This window comes from Eubalaena glacialis, chromosome 13 (genome assembly GCF_028564815.1).
Source record: "Eubalaena glacialis isolate mEubGla1 chromosome 13, mEubGla1.1.hap2.+ XY, whole genome shotgun sequence".
NCBI classification, from domain to species: Eukaryota; Metazoa; Chordata; class Mammalia; order Artiodactyla; family Balaenidae; genus Eubalaena; species Eubalaena glacialis.
Genome location: NC_083728.1, coordinates 72,953,528 through 72,967,440, shown reverse-complemented (window position 1 = coordinate 72,967,440; position 13,913 = coordinate 72,953,528). Strand labels below are relative to the sequence as shown.

At 49.7% G+C, this 13,913-nt stretch overlaps 1 protein-coding gene across 2 annotated transcripts in view; it reads right to left on the bottom strand.

Annotated features, from left to right (window-relative positions):
* The window catches only part of EEF2K (eukaryotic elongation factor 2 kinase), a 63,622-nt gene that overhangs the window by 21,187 nt on the left and 28,522 nt on the right, over window positions 1-13,913 (bottom strand). For both annotated transcript variants that reach the window (XM_061208395.1, XM_061208396.1), the window contains exons 3-11: window positions 12,814-12,914; window positions 9,404-9,464; window positions 8,017-8,054; window positions 7,466-7,637; window positions 4,009-4,158; window positions 3,645-3,777; window positions 3,258-3,385; window positions 2,342-2,543; window positions 715-782 (exon numbers count right to left, since the gene is read on the bottom strand). In XM_061208395.1, the coding sequence (XP_061064378.1) occupies window positions 715-782; window positions 2,342-2,543; window positions 3,258-3,385; window positions 3,645-3,777; window positions 4,009-4,158; window positions 7,466-7,637; window positions 8,017-8,054; window positions 9,404-9,464; window positions 12,814-12,914 (1,053 nt within the window). The remainder of the gene's footprint in view (window positions 1-714; window positions 783-2,341; window positions 2,544-3,257; window positions 3,386-3,644; window positions 3,778-4,008; window positions 4,159-7,465; window positions 7,638-8,016; window positions 8,055-9,403; window positions 9,465-12,813; window positions 12,915-13,913) is intronic.

The window sequence follows — 13,913 nt, the reverse complement described above, 5'->3', positions numbered from 1 at the left end:
TGAGGATTAAATGAGAATTATCTACCAAGCTCTTAAAACAGTGTCTGCCCATAGTGATGATTCCGTATGTGTCAGCTATTCCTATTTTTTGTTCCCACTCAAGAACTCTGAAAAGCCGTCAGGAGCGAAGTTGAACCTTTGGAGCTGAGAGTGCAGCTTAAGATGCTGTGGCCTGTGCAAGTGTGACGTTTCTGTGAAGTCTGTTTAAAACATTCTCATGAATTTTTAATTTGACACCATAATGTATGTTTGTCTGAAGGCAAATATGTCATCTACAGCTTCTTACTGCTAGTCATGCAGAGGCTGCAGGAAACCTGTTCTGCTTATCCAAGCTGTGAGCATCACAGCTACCTGTGCTATAAGTTACACATCGGAGACCCAACGTAGCCCCCTGTCCCCCAAGATAGCTTGGCCACACAACGTGCGGCCAAACCAAACCCAGGGCCAAGCCCAGCATGTACCAGAAGGTTGCATTATTGCTGATTTGGATTCTCTCTGCTTTAACCACCTCCAGGAACTGGAATAGACCCAGCTCTTCCCAGACAAAATGCTGCCCTGGGCAGGAGGCTGGGATTCCCCCCATGCACCTGTATCCTCCTGCCAGTGCCCGGAGCAGACCTGGGTTACCCACCTCTGAACCTGAGGTCTCATCCTCAGTTCCCGGGGGAGGGAGTTCACTCCTCCCCGCCCTGCTCCTCCACCCCCTCTACTCACCCGGTGGTTGTCCAGAGGGTCGTGGTCTCGGGGTGCCACGTTATCGAGGTCGCTGAACACAGGCCAATCTGAGCAGGCAGAAAATGGAGTAAGGCACCAGCTCCATCGCTGGAACAGTTCACAAGACCCATCTACAGCCTACAACTGCCACCAAGCCTTTTTTATTTTAAATTTATAAAGTACAAAAATGGGTGAAGAATGTATGTTGTCAGCACCTGGGAGGCCACAATTCTTCCTCGAGAACTTACCCAGAGTCTCTACTCGCCAGCTGTGGGGTCCTGAGCAAGCAGCTTAACAGGTGTGCCTCCTTGGGGTTGTCATAATTAATGCAAATACAATTGTGTCATGTATTGATAAGCACCATGTGCTTGACCTATGGTCAAACCTCAGTGAGGTGCAGTTGTGAAGGAAGGAAAGCCATTTGTATATTTGGGGCCCAATGAGTAGTTACAAATGGGAGAAGCCTTAGATGGCTTAAAAACCAACCATCCCAGTCTATCTCCTGTCCTAAGCTGCCACTAGCCAAATCTGGCTTGTCTCCTATTCTCATATGGTTTTTTAATAATGCTTTTTACATTTTTAAATGGTTGAAAAAAGTCAAAAGGAGAATAATATTTTGTGATATGTGAAAATTATATGAAATTTAAAACTCAGTGTCCATAGAGTTTTACTGGAACACAGCCGCACCTATTTGTTTTAAGTATTGTCAATGGCTGCTTTTATGCTGCAAATGCAGAGACCACATGGCCTACAAAGTCTAAAATATTTATTACTCTCTGGTCTTTTAAGAAAAGGTTTGTCAACTCTTGCTTCAGACTATTCCCCAGGCCTTTCAGTGGTGATTTACAGGCTTCTTTAATATCTGACATTAAAATCCTCCTCTCCTGCTTCCCTGGGGCCTCCTCCAGCTGAATAAATGGCCCCATCATCCTGCCAGTTCTTCAGATCAAAACCTTGGAGTCAGCCTTGCCTCCCCTCTTTCCTGCAGACCCCGCATCCATATCATGAGCAAACTCTGTCACTTCAACTTTGGAAATAATGATGCCCATTTTTCTCCTTCGACCTGTTCATATGATGTTAATTGGTTTCTGAACACTGAACAACTTTCAGATTCCTGCAAAAACCCTATTTGGCTGTGACAGACTATTCTTTTAAGGTACTAGTCTTTTTCTCCCCCCCCCCCCCGATCAGGGATTGAACCCATGTCCCCTACAGTGGAAGTGAGGAGTCCTAACCACTGGATCGCCAGGGAATTCCCTAAGATACTAGTTTTTATTTGTTAATACTTTATTTAGAATTTTTGCCTTGTATATTTATAACTGAGGTTGGGATATAGCTTTCATTTTTGGTGTTTTGTCAAATTTTGGTATAAAACTTTTTTGCTAATTTCATAAAACACTCTGAAAAATGTTACCTTGTTTTCTACAACAAAGGCTGTTTTTACAGCATTTGGATGACTGCATCTTGAAAGTTTCTTAAAAAGAACTCACCCGTAAAACCATCTGGGCCATCAACCTTTTTGGTTGGCATGTCTGATTTTCTAACATAAGTGAAAGCCAGTTTAGCCCTGTTTTACCTGTGCTCGTCCCCTCTAATCACAATGCCCAGGGGCCAAACCATCACTCACGAAGGTGGTCCAGTTTCTGGCTGTGCGGCGTGGCAGAAGATGGCGAGGATGGGAGAGAGTCAAAGGTTATGTCACTCATGTTCTCATCTCCAGAGTTCTCTGAGAGGCGAAGGAGCAGGGGGGGCCGGCTCCCCGAGAGGGTCCTCACCCGGGGGCTCCCGCACTTTTCCTCCGTCCCCCTCAAGATGGTCTGGGCCGATTGCTGGAGAATTAACAGGGACATGAACGTCACACAGGCACCCTCTGGGAAAGAGGGGCTCTTCCTGTTGCCTGTTGTTCCCTCAAAACCTGAGGCCCTTCCAGCCACAGCACCCACCTGTGCCTATTAAGGGACTGGCAGAAAACCTAAAACGAATCAGTGGGGGATTAACCCAGAGGCCTCTAAGAAGGGGCATCCGGAACAGGAGCTCAGAGGGCCAGCAGTCCCAGAAGCGCTGCCCACGCTTTACAGCCCTGAGCTGGGGGATACATTCCAGAATCCCAAGCTGGTCTTTGCCAATATTGTCTTATATCTGGTCCATGCAGTGGGGGTGGGGATGGGGGCACATCCTGGACATGGCGAGGTACTCAGTGAGCCAGGTCCACGTCTGGTCCAGCCATTTGTCAACACATCACACAAACCACATTCCACACACCCCACTCGCCATCTGTACACGCCTGGTCCCCTCACTCTGGGCAAAAATGGGCCCAAATCAAGCAGACCCCAGTTCCTCTATTAGTGGGGATACTCAGGAGGGCTGTGTGCATTGGCTCAAGAGGGACGAGGGACACAGACAGAACTAAGAGTCTTCCGGCCCCAATACTCTTCAATTAAGCATTGCCGGGCCTGAGCCACCAGCACACAGGAAACACAGTTTGCGGGTCCTGGCAGCAGAAGGGCCCTGCCAGTCCGAGCAGGTTCACACTGGGTACCCACCAGTAGCTTGGTGTTCTGAGTCACCGCATCCCTCTCTCTTGGGGAGAGGTCGAAAGGAGCGAGGCCCATGCTCTTGCAAATCCGGTTGCAGGCATGAGAGTGGAAGAAGAGAGCCATCCCACGGACACCTGCGGACACAACACAGCAGGGGGTCTGGAGCATTGCTCTGCTTTGGGACGGGGGCAGGACGGTACTGAGCACCCTAAATGTGGCAGGGGCAGGTGTAAAACATGCTAAACTGGCAGGAGCCAGAGGCCCCAGGCTCCCGTCTCCACAATCTTGGGGCGCCCCATATATCACCTCGGCCTGCTTTCTTGGGTGAACAAAGAGCCCGGAGATTTTGTGGGGAGTGTGGTCTCCGTGGACACGCTGGCTTTCCCTGCCTACCTAGGTTGCCATCTCCAAAGTCAGTGCCCCTCTCGGTGTGGATCTGTGGGTCGGTGTAGAGGTCACCCACACCCTGGACGTCCACCACAATCAGCTGGTGGCCGGAACGCTCAAAAGTGAAGTGGCTGAAGGCCTGTGGGTTGACATGAAAGAAAAGGTGACCGCAAGAGACCAGGCTGTGGGCTGCACAAACGCTGGCAGGCACTGCTCTGAGAGGTTTCAACACCCCACCTCTGCCCATGTTGGGGGCCTTTATCTGCAGGGAGAAGCTGTACAGAGGCGAAGACAAAGGAAGGAGCCCTGCTTAATTCGGAGGGACCCGAGGTCTGCTGAGACGGGGCACGGGCCTCTGCAGGGGCCTCACCTGCGGTGTCAGACGCATGTTGTCATCACGGACGAAGCCTGAGTTGGAGTTGTACTTGATGTACTTGCCCTCGATGTAGTGCTCTAGGTGGAAGAGAGGCCGGCCCAGCCTTTCCTTCAGCTCTATGACACACATCTGCATGATGTCCACCTGGCGGGAAGGTGGGAGTGGGGGGTCAGAGGGAGGGCCCAGGCGGAGCCCTCCTCTGATAAGAGGCTGGAGCAGAAAGGCTGAAACTGCTGACTGTCCCCAGAATCCATTCCTCTTTTCCTTTGAGAATGAAAACCCCTGCTACGGCCTGAATGTATCCCCCCAAATTTCATATGTTGAAATCTCAACCGTCAAAGGTGATGGTATTAGGAGGTGGGGCCTTTGGGAGGTGATAAGGTCATGAGACAGAAGCCCTCATGAATGGGATTAGTGCCCTTATAAAAGAGACCCCATAGAGCTCCCACATCTGTCCACCATGTGAGGACACAGCAAGAAGATGCCAGCTATGAACCAGGAAGAGGGCCCTCACCAGAACGTGACCATGCTGGCACCTTGATCTTGGACTTAACAAATTTCTGTGGTTTTTGAGTTACCCATTCTGTGGTATTTTGTTACAGCAGCCCAAATGGACTAAGACAACCCCCCATCCCTGAGCTTTAACAGGATGCACAGCCATTCGGTAGGGATGGATGGCATCGCTTGGCTTCCCCTGGATGCTAAGTGTGGCCATGTGACTAAGCCTGGCCAATAGGAAGCAAGCAGCAGTGATGATGCAACTCCAACCTGCCCTCTCCTTCTCTGGCCTTCCTGAGGCTGCAAGGTGGACATCTGCCAGTGAGCCAGATCTGACCATGTAGTCCAGGGCAACTCCCAGCAGGTGGCAGAGCAACAAGACAGAAGGAACCAGGCCTCTGGATGACTTAAGGAGGCGGAGCCCCAGCCCACCCTGAGACCCCACCAAAGTGGGATTGTTAGATGAGACAAAAGGAAACCATTTCGAGTTAGCACACAACTGTGGGTCTGTCTGTTAAGCAACTCAACCTGTGCCTTATGCTAATACAGTGAATTTGCGCAAGTTATTTCACCAATCTGTGCCTGAGTTTCCTCACCTGTGGAATGGGTAAGAGGATGAAATCTGTTGGCACAGGAAAGAGCCGGTCAACGTTTGCTGATGTCATTATTATCAGCAGACACAATTCTAGAGTGATACATACCAAACCGTAAGAGTGGTTCTTTCCCTGCAAAGGGGAATTACAGGGAACTCAGACATTCCTTGCTAAATTTTGCACCAAGTATACGTTTAACTTTGTACTCAGAAGAAAACATGTAAGTACTGTGTATGTTTGTAAAGTAGAGCAGGGAAAACCTGAAACTCTAACTTGTGATCTGTTACACAAGATCATACCCACGGCACCCTGTTCCCTTGACGCCACCCACAACAGGAGCCAGGTCTGGGTTTCCCAAGGAAATGACCACCCAGGAAACTGCTTGGCTGAGTCACCAGACAGGCAGACAACAACTGCAGAGGCCAAAGGGGCCCAGAGCTGAGAGGTGAGAACCTCCCCAAATGTGGCCTCAGTTCTGAGAACCAGCCAGAGGGGAAGGAGCGGCTGGTTCCCAGAGGGTTCCTGTCTCAAAAGTTGGCTCCATTCCTACCAGGAAGCCTGCTGCAGGGCCACCTACTTGAGCAGAAGGTAACTGGGTGAGGGTCAGTGGCAAGGATCCATCCGCAAGAGGACAGCCAGGTCCTCCTCAAACAACCACATTCCTCTCCCTTCATCAATTCAACCACGTTATTATTCACCGAGCACCTAGGCACTCAGACAGAGTTGAACAAGACAGATAAAATCCCTGCCCTCGGGGGAGAGAAGCAACTGAAATATTAACTACATGAATAAGACCCTTTCAGACGGTGCCAACTGCTCTGAAAAAAAAGAAACCAAAACAAACAAAGTGACATGACAGAGGGTGCAGCGGTGGGTTACTTCATTTAGGACGGTCTAGCACAGCCTAGCTGAGGAGGTGACATGAGCTGAGACCTGAACCGTGAGCAGGATTGAGGAGATGCAGTGATGCAGCCTTGCAGGAACAGTCAGTGCAAAGGTCCTGAGGCAGAAACAGGCTTAGGGAGGAAGGAAAAAGTGGCCAGGCCTGAGTGTACTGAATTACTAAGGAGGTCACAACCCCCGAGGGTGGGAATGTGGCTTTTTGTATCCACACCAAGGACACTTAATCAAGGGCTCTGCAAACAGTAGGCACTCAATAAATTCTGCTGGCTGCCTGGAAGTGTGGCTCTCCTAGGCACTCAGAAGATGGTACCTTATAGCTAGCAGGTGCACAAACAGTAGGAGAGCTGAGCTGTGAATTTAAGCAGGGCAGAGGCCTGGGGTGCTATTTCCTCAAATGCCTGCAGGCAGCAGGAAGTTCTGCTTGGCTTCAGGTCACCAATACCCTGGGGGCTCAAGTGAAGAAGCCAAGAGCAGGGGCTTGGAAAGCCTGGATTTGAGCCCTGGCTCCATCCTTGCCCATTTGGGCAAGACACTTAACCCCTTTGTGCCCTAGGCTCCCCAGGGGCAGATAAGGAAGGAATCCATTCCCCACTCCCTCTCCTGCTTTTCCTCGGGAGCCACCAATCTCAGTCCACCTAGTCTGGGTGGAAGAACCCATATTGCTGGTGGGTACAAGGCTCAGGCCTGCCTAATCTGCATATTCCCACACCCTGGCCATCGTGATTGGCTCAGTGATAGGCACCTGACCTAATCAAGCCAATGAAACCCATGGGACTTCCCTGACAGTCCAGTGGTTAAGACTCCGTGCTTCCAACAAAGGGGACGCGGGTTTGATCCCTGGCTGGGGTACTAAGATCCCACGTGCCGCACGGTACGGCCAAAAAAAGAAAAAGAAAAAAAAAACCCAGTTTTGAGACTTTCATTGAAACCTGTGGGAAAACATGTCATTCCATCAAGGTTGCCGAGAAACGGACAGGGAGCCTGCAGCTACTGGGACTAACATGTCACTACAAGTGGAAAAGCTGCCTGAGAGTGATGCCAACACAGAACACTGAGGCTAGAGCTGGAGGAAGATTCCCAACAACTTCAATTTGGTCCTGGATCCAGCTACGCCTGTAGCCAGCACTATTTCTCAGTTATAGGAGGCAATAAATTCCCTTTTTGGATTAAGCCCGTTTGAGTGGGTTTCTGTCATTTGCAAGTAAAAATCCTGACTAATAGATCCCATCTGTAAGTGGAATAAAAACATTCCAACCTCAAACAACCTCAGACCTCTGTTTTCAGAAAGAAATAACTCTTGGCATGTAGAGTACTTGACATATCAGGCTCAATACATGATGGTTGTTATTAGCTGCTGCTAAGACGGTGAAGAAGGAAGCCTGTGACAGGCACCTCCATCGCCCTCATCTCCAGATACGTCCTGGTGTCGGAGGGAGGCAAATTGGGGTGCCACACACCTGCTTAGGGGGCTTGTGCCGATTATACTCCTCTCCCCAGAGCTTGGCTTCCATCTGTAGACGCACGTCGTCAAAGTACACGTCCCTGTCCACGGACTCGATGTAGCGCTTTGCCACGTAGTTGGAGGCCCCCTTCCACTGCTGAGTGTGCAGGAAGTTGGAGAGCTTCTTCCTGAGGGGAGAGGCATCAGGGGGCCCGTCTGGGTGCTCTGGATACCAGCCCTAGTCCTCAGGATGGGAAGACCCTGCCTGACCCGGCTGGCTAGAGCCAGGAACAAAATGCAAGAGGTGGGAGGGGCTTCCCCACCCCACAGCATCCTTCAAAGAGCTGCGAAGGGGGCTTAAGGGACATACTTCCTGTTCTCCTCCAGCCCATCCCCACGGCTGGTCCCAACATACGGTCCAAGGGAGACCAGATGGAAAGGAGCTTGGGCTACAAGAAGAGAAGCCACTGTCTCCATTTCTTGACTGGAAATGTCACAGTGTCCCTGCTCTCAGGAGCCTGAGGGAGTCTGGGCAGGGCCCCCCGAGAGGCAGGCTGAGTCACTTACGTCCTGAAGCACTCCCTCATTGCTCCCCGGCCGAAGGGCTGAAAGACATCACACAGCGGGTTATCAGTCCTCACACCCCACCCAGAGGCTACCCTGAGCCAGGAGGAGATTTTCCCCTTGGACGTCACCCACCAAATCGATGTCCTGGACCTCATCTCAACCTTAAAATCCCTGGGCCCTCCTTCCTTGACTGCAGCGCCAAGGCCTCACAGAACTTCCAGCCTGGAGGCTGCAGGACTGATGAGACCACCCTATTCCCCGCCCTAGCTGAGCAGAAGACCCCCCAGGGGGTGAAGATATTATGGGGGTGACGGGGTGGGGGTAGAGACAGTACATGTCAAAGGATGTTTTTTGTAGCCCTGTCTGTAACAGAAAAAAAGCAAAACCACCCAAATGTCCATCGACAGTATAATGGATCAATCAATCAGGTCCATTTGCTTGACAAAATATTATACAGCAATGAGAATGAACAAATTACAGTTCTAGAAAAAACATGTACAAACCTCATGGACAAAATGTTGAGCTATACGTATACTGTATGGTTCCATTTATACGGAGTACAAAAATAGGCAAAACCAATCTTGGGTGATAGAATTCAGGGTAGTGCTTACCCTTGGGGGTAAAGGAGTAGTAACTGGAGCTGAGAGGGGCTTCTGGGGGTGCCGGTGATATTCTGTGTCTTGATCTGGGTGCTAGTTATACACATGTTCACTTGGTGAAACTCATCAAGCTATACACTTTTCTGAGTGTGTGATACACTACAAAATGTTTCACAAATCGATCCTGCCGCTTACTATGCAGGAAGTTCTCTATTTTCTAGTTGATTCCTTTTTCTTGCAACCCACTGAGTTCACCTTGTTAGATGAAAAGTAATAGGTGGTGACCTGCAAGTTTTGAAAACTGATATACACATTCACGGTTCACTGATTTTCAATAAGAGTGTCAAGAAGAATCTTTTGATATATATGATTAATACATGAAATGCCCAGAATAGGTCAATATACAGAGACAGAAGATAAATTAGTGGTTGCCCATGGCTGGGGCAGATGAGGGAACTGGAGACTGACTGCTAATGGGTAGGTACGGGGTTTCTTCTAGAGATGGTGAAAATGTTCTGGGACCGATCGTGGTGATGGTTGCGTAACTCTGTGACTATACTAAAAACCACTGAACTGTACACTTTAAATGGGTATGGGGTATGGTGTGTGAATTATATCTCAATAAAGCTGTTGTAAAAAATAAAATAAATATACAGTACTATAAAGAATCCCCCAAAGTTAAAAAAATAAAACAAAGTGGGTGTGGAGGAGAGGAAGCAAGCCCTGACGTTGGCTCAAGAGAAATCCCCACTCAGCCCTGACTACACTGGGCTCGAGGCTCTGCTCACCTGAGACGCCATCTTGATCAGAACTTCATCCTCCAGCCACTCCCCGGTGACAGCGTTGTACCTGCAGAGACCAGAACCCACCCCAGGGCGCAGCGTCCATTACCTGATCCTGTCACTCACTAGCTAAAGGCAGAAGACTTTTCTGGGTTGCCCACTGCCCTCGGGATCAAATCTGCTCTCTACCCACAGGCCCAGCCGACCTCCTGGGTTGGGTCTGTAGACACTCCCCCTCCCTCCCAGGTCCCTACCACACTGGCCTCCTTCCCCTTCGTCAAAGGCAGCTATTCCCTCTCCACCATGTCCCCCAGTGCTTACTGTTGTGCAGTGGACGGGCTTGCTCCCTACCTATCTGGCTCCCCCACTGGAGTGTAAATCCACAAAGACAGGCCAGTGAACAGGACCTGGTACAGGGGAGGCTTAATAAACGCATGTTGGATGAAGAGTTGAATAAGTAAATATCCTTATTATAACTGGCCTAGATAATGAATGGCGTGTCCCAGGATGGGAGGCGGCAGCATCCTCCGTCTTGCCAGTGTGAGGCCCAGCCCAGGTCCCGGTGCAGGCAGGGCTGGGGGAGGGTCCTGCCTCTGAGTCCAACCAGGAAAGGGGCTGCTGGATACACACCGAAGGCAGAGAGGGATGGAGAGGGTTCCAGAACATTTTCATCTCTCTTTTCCCAGGGATCCTCTTTCCCAGAGCAAATCTGGCCCTAGGCCTGGCTGGGCCTTAACAGGTTTGCCTGGTAGGAAGCTCCTTGGCCCCGTAAATCCCTAAAATCTAAAACCTCCCCCAGGGCTGAGGTGTGTTCTGAGCTCCAGCAGATGCCTCCCTGGCCCTCCCTCAGGGGCGACAGACTCCAGAACCTCCCAGCTCGTGGGAACAGCCTTCTCAGAGCCTGAAAAACAAGCAGAGGCCTGGCAGTTAACCCACCCCAGGCCCAGGGTGGGGAGGAAGGCTTGTCAGAGCCACACACCTGCTGGTACCAGCCCATGGCAAGTACTGTGCTCAATAAATAACAGCAATCATTGTTATTACTACTATGTAGAGGCCAAGGTAAAGGAAGTAGTCTTCCCTCCCTTCCAAACAGACTGAAAGCTGAGAGGCGCCCAGAAGTTGGGGGAGGGCAGAGACATGCAACAATGGAAGGATCTTAACTGTCCTTCACAATCACTAACCTTACAGAGGACAGAGCTGCTCTAAGTTCACCGAGCATTCACTGTATGCTGAGCGCTTACACGGAACTCCTCCATCAGCCATCACTCAGCCCTGTGAGATCCGTACAAATACTGTGCCCACTTTCCAGATGGGGAAACCAAGGTTCAGAGAGGTGAAAAAAACCTTCCTGAGAGCCAAGATTCAAACCCAGGTCGGTTTCAAACAGAACCTTGCTCTTAACCAGCCTGGGTACAACCCACGTGAACAGGACATCTGTCCCAATAAAGGGCTGGCTTGCAGCAGAGCTCTTTAAAAACCAGGAATAGAGGTGGAAGCCTCCAATTTAGAAATCTCTGGACATTCTGGCCATCAGTGCCTGACCTCCCTCTGCTGGCAGCCAGGGCAGGTGAAATCAGCTACTATGGTTAAGAAATAAACACAATTTGGCGCAGCCCCTGGTCCCTGGTCCCCAAGGAGCTCAGGGACACACAGAACCAGCCCAGCATGTGAGTCCTGCTTTTCCAAGGGCCTCCCTGGTGGCCTGGTGTCCTCAGCCTGGAGGCCAGATGTCACCGACCAGCCACCACGCTGCGTTTACAGGCAGGAAGGAACAGAAGTCCACAACCTGGCCTTCTGGGGCCCCGACGATGCTGACCTCAGCTGCCGGCACAGACCCCAGCGCCCACTAGGAGGTCAGCCTCCGAAACGGGGAAAGGTGCACGCCAGGCTCTAAGCCATCTCCTCACAAGGTGGGAGCAGGAACACATTGCAGAAAGGTGGAGAGGGCTCCATGGTTTCTGCCTGCCTAGCAACTGCTCCCCTTTCTTCTGGTAACAGCACCCCAATTTTCCTTTGGAAAACCACCATCTTCCATTCTCAGAACATATGGACTGGGTGAAGCTGATCCCCCAGCACCTTCTGGCTTGTGGTATGTGATCTAGACCTGGCCAGTGAGAGCAAAGCTCCTGGCACAATGACTGGTTCAGTAACCGGCCTATAACCAAAGCCAGGCCAATGAGATTCAAATGTGGAACTTTTGTTTTAAAAAAAATTGAGAAAGAAAGATCCTTTCCCATTGAGTGAGATGAAATGTGGGGCTCCTAGGAGCCATCTGTGCCACTGATGTAAGACAGTCTATCTGGGGTCAGAGCCAAAAGCATCCTTGGAGCATCTGGAACTAGCCATACGTGAAGCCCACGTAGATGAGTCCACCATTCCTTTCTCTGCTTAAGCCACTGCGAATTGGGTTTCTGTCACTCACATTTGAAACAGAGTCCTGACTAATTCAAAGACACTGGTCTGAGTCAGAAACTTATCTTATTAACTACCTGGGTGACCCTGTTCAAACCTCTCTCTCCACTGGGGCAACTGAGGGAACTCACAGGGTTGACCTGGGTGAGTCAGAGCTGGAGGGGTCTACACAGAGGTCACAGGACACAGGACAGGCCCCAGGGCAGATCCATGAGTCTTCTAAAATTATGAGTAAAATTAGACATATGTGTGCAACTTTCTGAGATGGCTTCATCAGATTCTCACAGGAGTCCCGAATGCTTGATACAACTACTCCAGACTGTTTTTAAATGAGTAAATACATATAGAGTGCTTAAACAGTGCCTAGCAGATGGAAAATTCAGTAAATAAGGACCCTCGTCATCATCATCGTCCTCCTTATTATTATGTTGGTGGTAGTGTTTTGTTGTTTTTCATTTTTCTTCCTGAAACCAACACTCTTCCTTCCTTCTGCCTTTTCAAATAGGAAATCTAGACCCTCCCAGCTCTGTTTTGTGAATCTTCCTGGGGCCAAGGCACTGAAAGGCTGGTCTGCTCTCTTTCCCTTTGATAGCAATTGTGGGGTCATGTGTTGAGATGATGGAGCCACAAGATGAAAGTAGCCTGGATCCCTGAGCTGCCCTGAAGAGTTACTCAACTCTCACCCAACTTCATATGAGCAAGAAATGCACCTTTGTTGCATTAAGCCCTTGGGATATGTGTACCTGCAGCATAGCTCAGCCTAGCCTGTAGAATACACACCTTACAGAATTAAATACACACTGTAAGGGTTAAATGAGATCATGCACAATGCCTTAAGCATGCGTAAATACTCAAATATTGGCTGATATTATTATTATTATATTCCCTTTTCCCTGATCTCCAAGGGTACTTAAGCCTCACTGATTTTAAGCAGAAGGAGGACCCAAACCCCAAGGACTCCTCGTGGACTGGGGTCATATAGCGTCTGCAGACAAGGCACTGACCTGTGACGCGTGGCGCATTCCGTGGCAATGTCCTCCAGGTGGAACTCGGCCCAGGGGTCAGGCATGTGCTTGGCCTTCTCGATTGCATGCTTCCAAGCTTCCTGCAGAAGCAAAGGGGAGTGTTAGGTCCAGACCAGGGGCTTCTGGGACAGTGCAGGGCAGCTCCTCTCACCCTGTGATTTCCCAGTGTCTCCAACCTCTGGGGAGGCAGACAGCATCAGTCAGAGAGAATCACTCCCATCTCTTATCCCTGTAGGAACATAGTTCCCAAAAGACCTCACACGGGCACAGCTCACATGGGCCCAGCTTTCCCACCGCCAGAAGTGCCCTGTCTTAACTACAAAACCGAAGAAGAAACATAATATGTATAGAAAACACATACTGCTTCACTTGTTATCAAAAAGTTGAGAATGAAAATAAGATGATATTCCCCCATCCTGCCTTGTTCAGAATGGCAAACATGTTAACAGCTGGTAATGACGAGCCTGACCAGGATGTGGGGAAACAGGTGTTCTCACGTACTGTCAGTGGGTATAAACCGCTTCTAAAGGCAATCTGGCAATGTACTAAAATGGAAAAAGTGTATTCCTTTATTTTGACCCAGCAATTCTACATCTAGGAATGTATCCTCTAGAAATACAAACATAAGTGTGCAAACATACGTGTACAAGAGGTATCACTGGGATTGTGCAAAACTGAATTCATCCCAAACGTCTGTGGGGAGTGGTTAATACACTTTGATTCTATTCATTTAAAATGCTAAACCACCTTATGGTGGGAATTCTGGACCCTATCAGGCCCAATGTCACCTTTTCATAAATATTGTATAAATCATAAATACACCCCATTTTACTGTCCTAAATGAAATTCATAGACAATTTAACTTTCTTAAACTCAAGAGTATATCAAACTATGCAAAAGATATGTTGCCTTTACATTAACAAAGTGCTAAGTTCTCAGTTAATTATGAACAGATTCCCATGAGACGTTCCAAGGTCCTGGGGGTGCAGGACAATTCCCTGTGCAGATCTGCTCTGCCCGTTGCAGGGTTCAGCATCCCTGCCCTCCACCCATTCGGTGCCTCAGTGCCTTCCATTGTT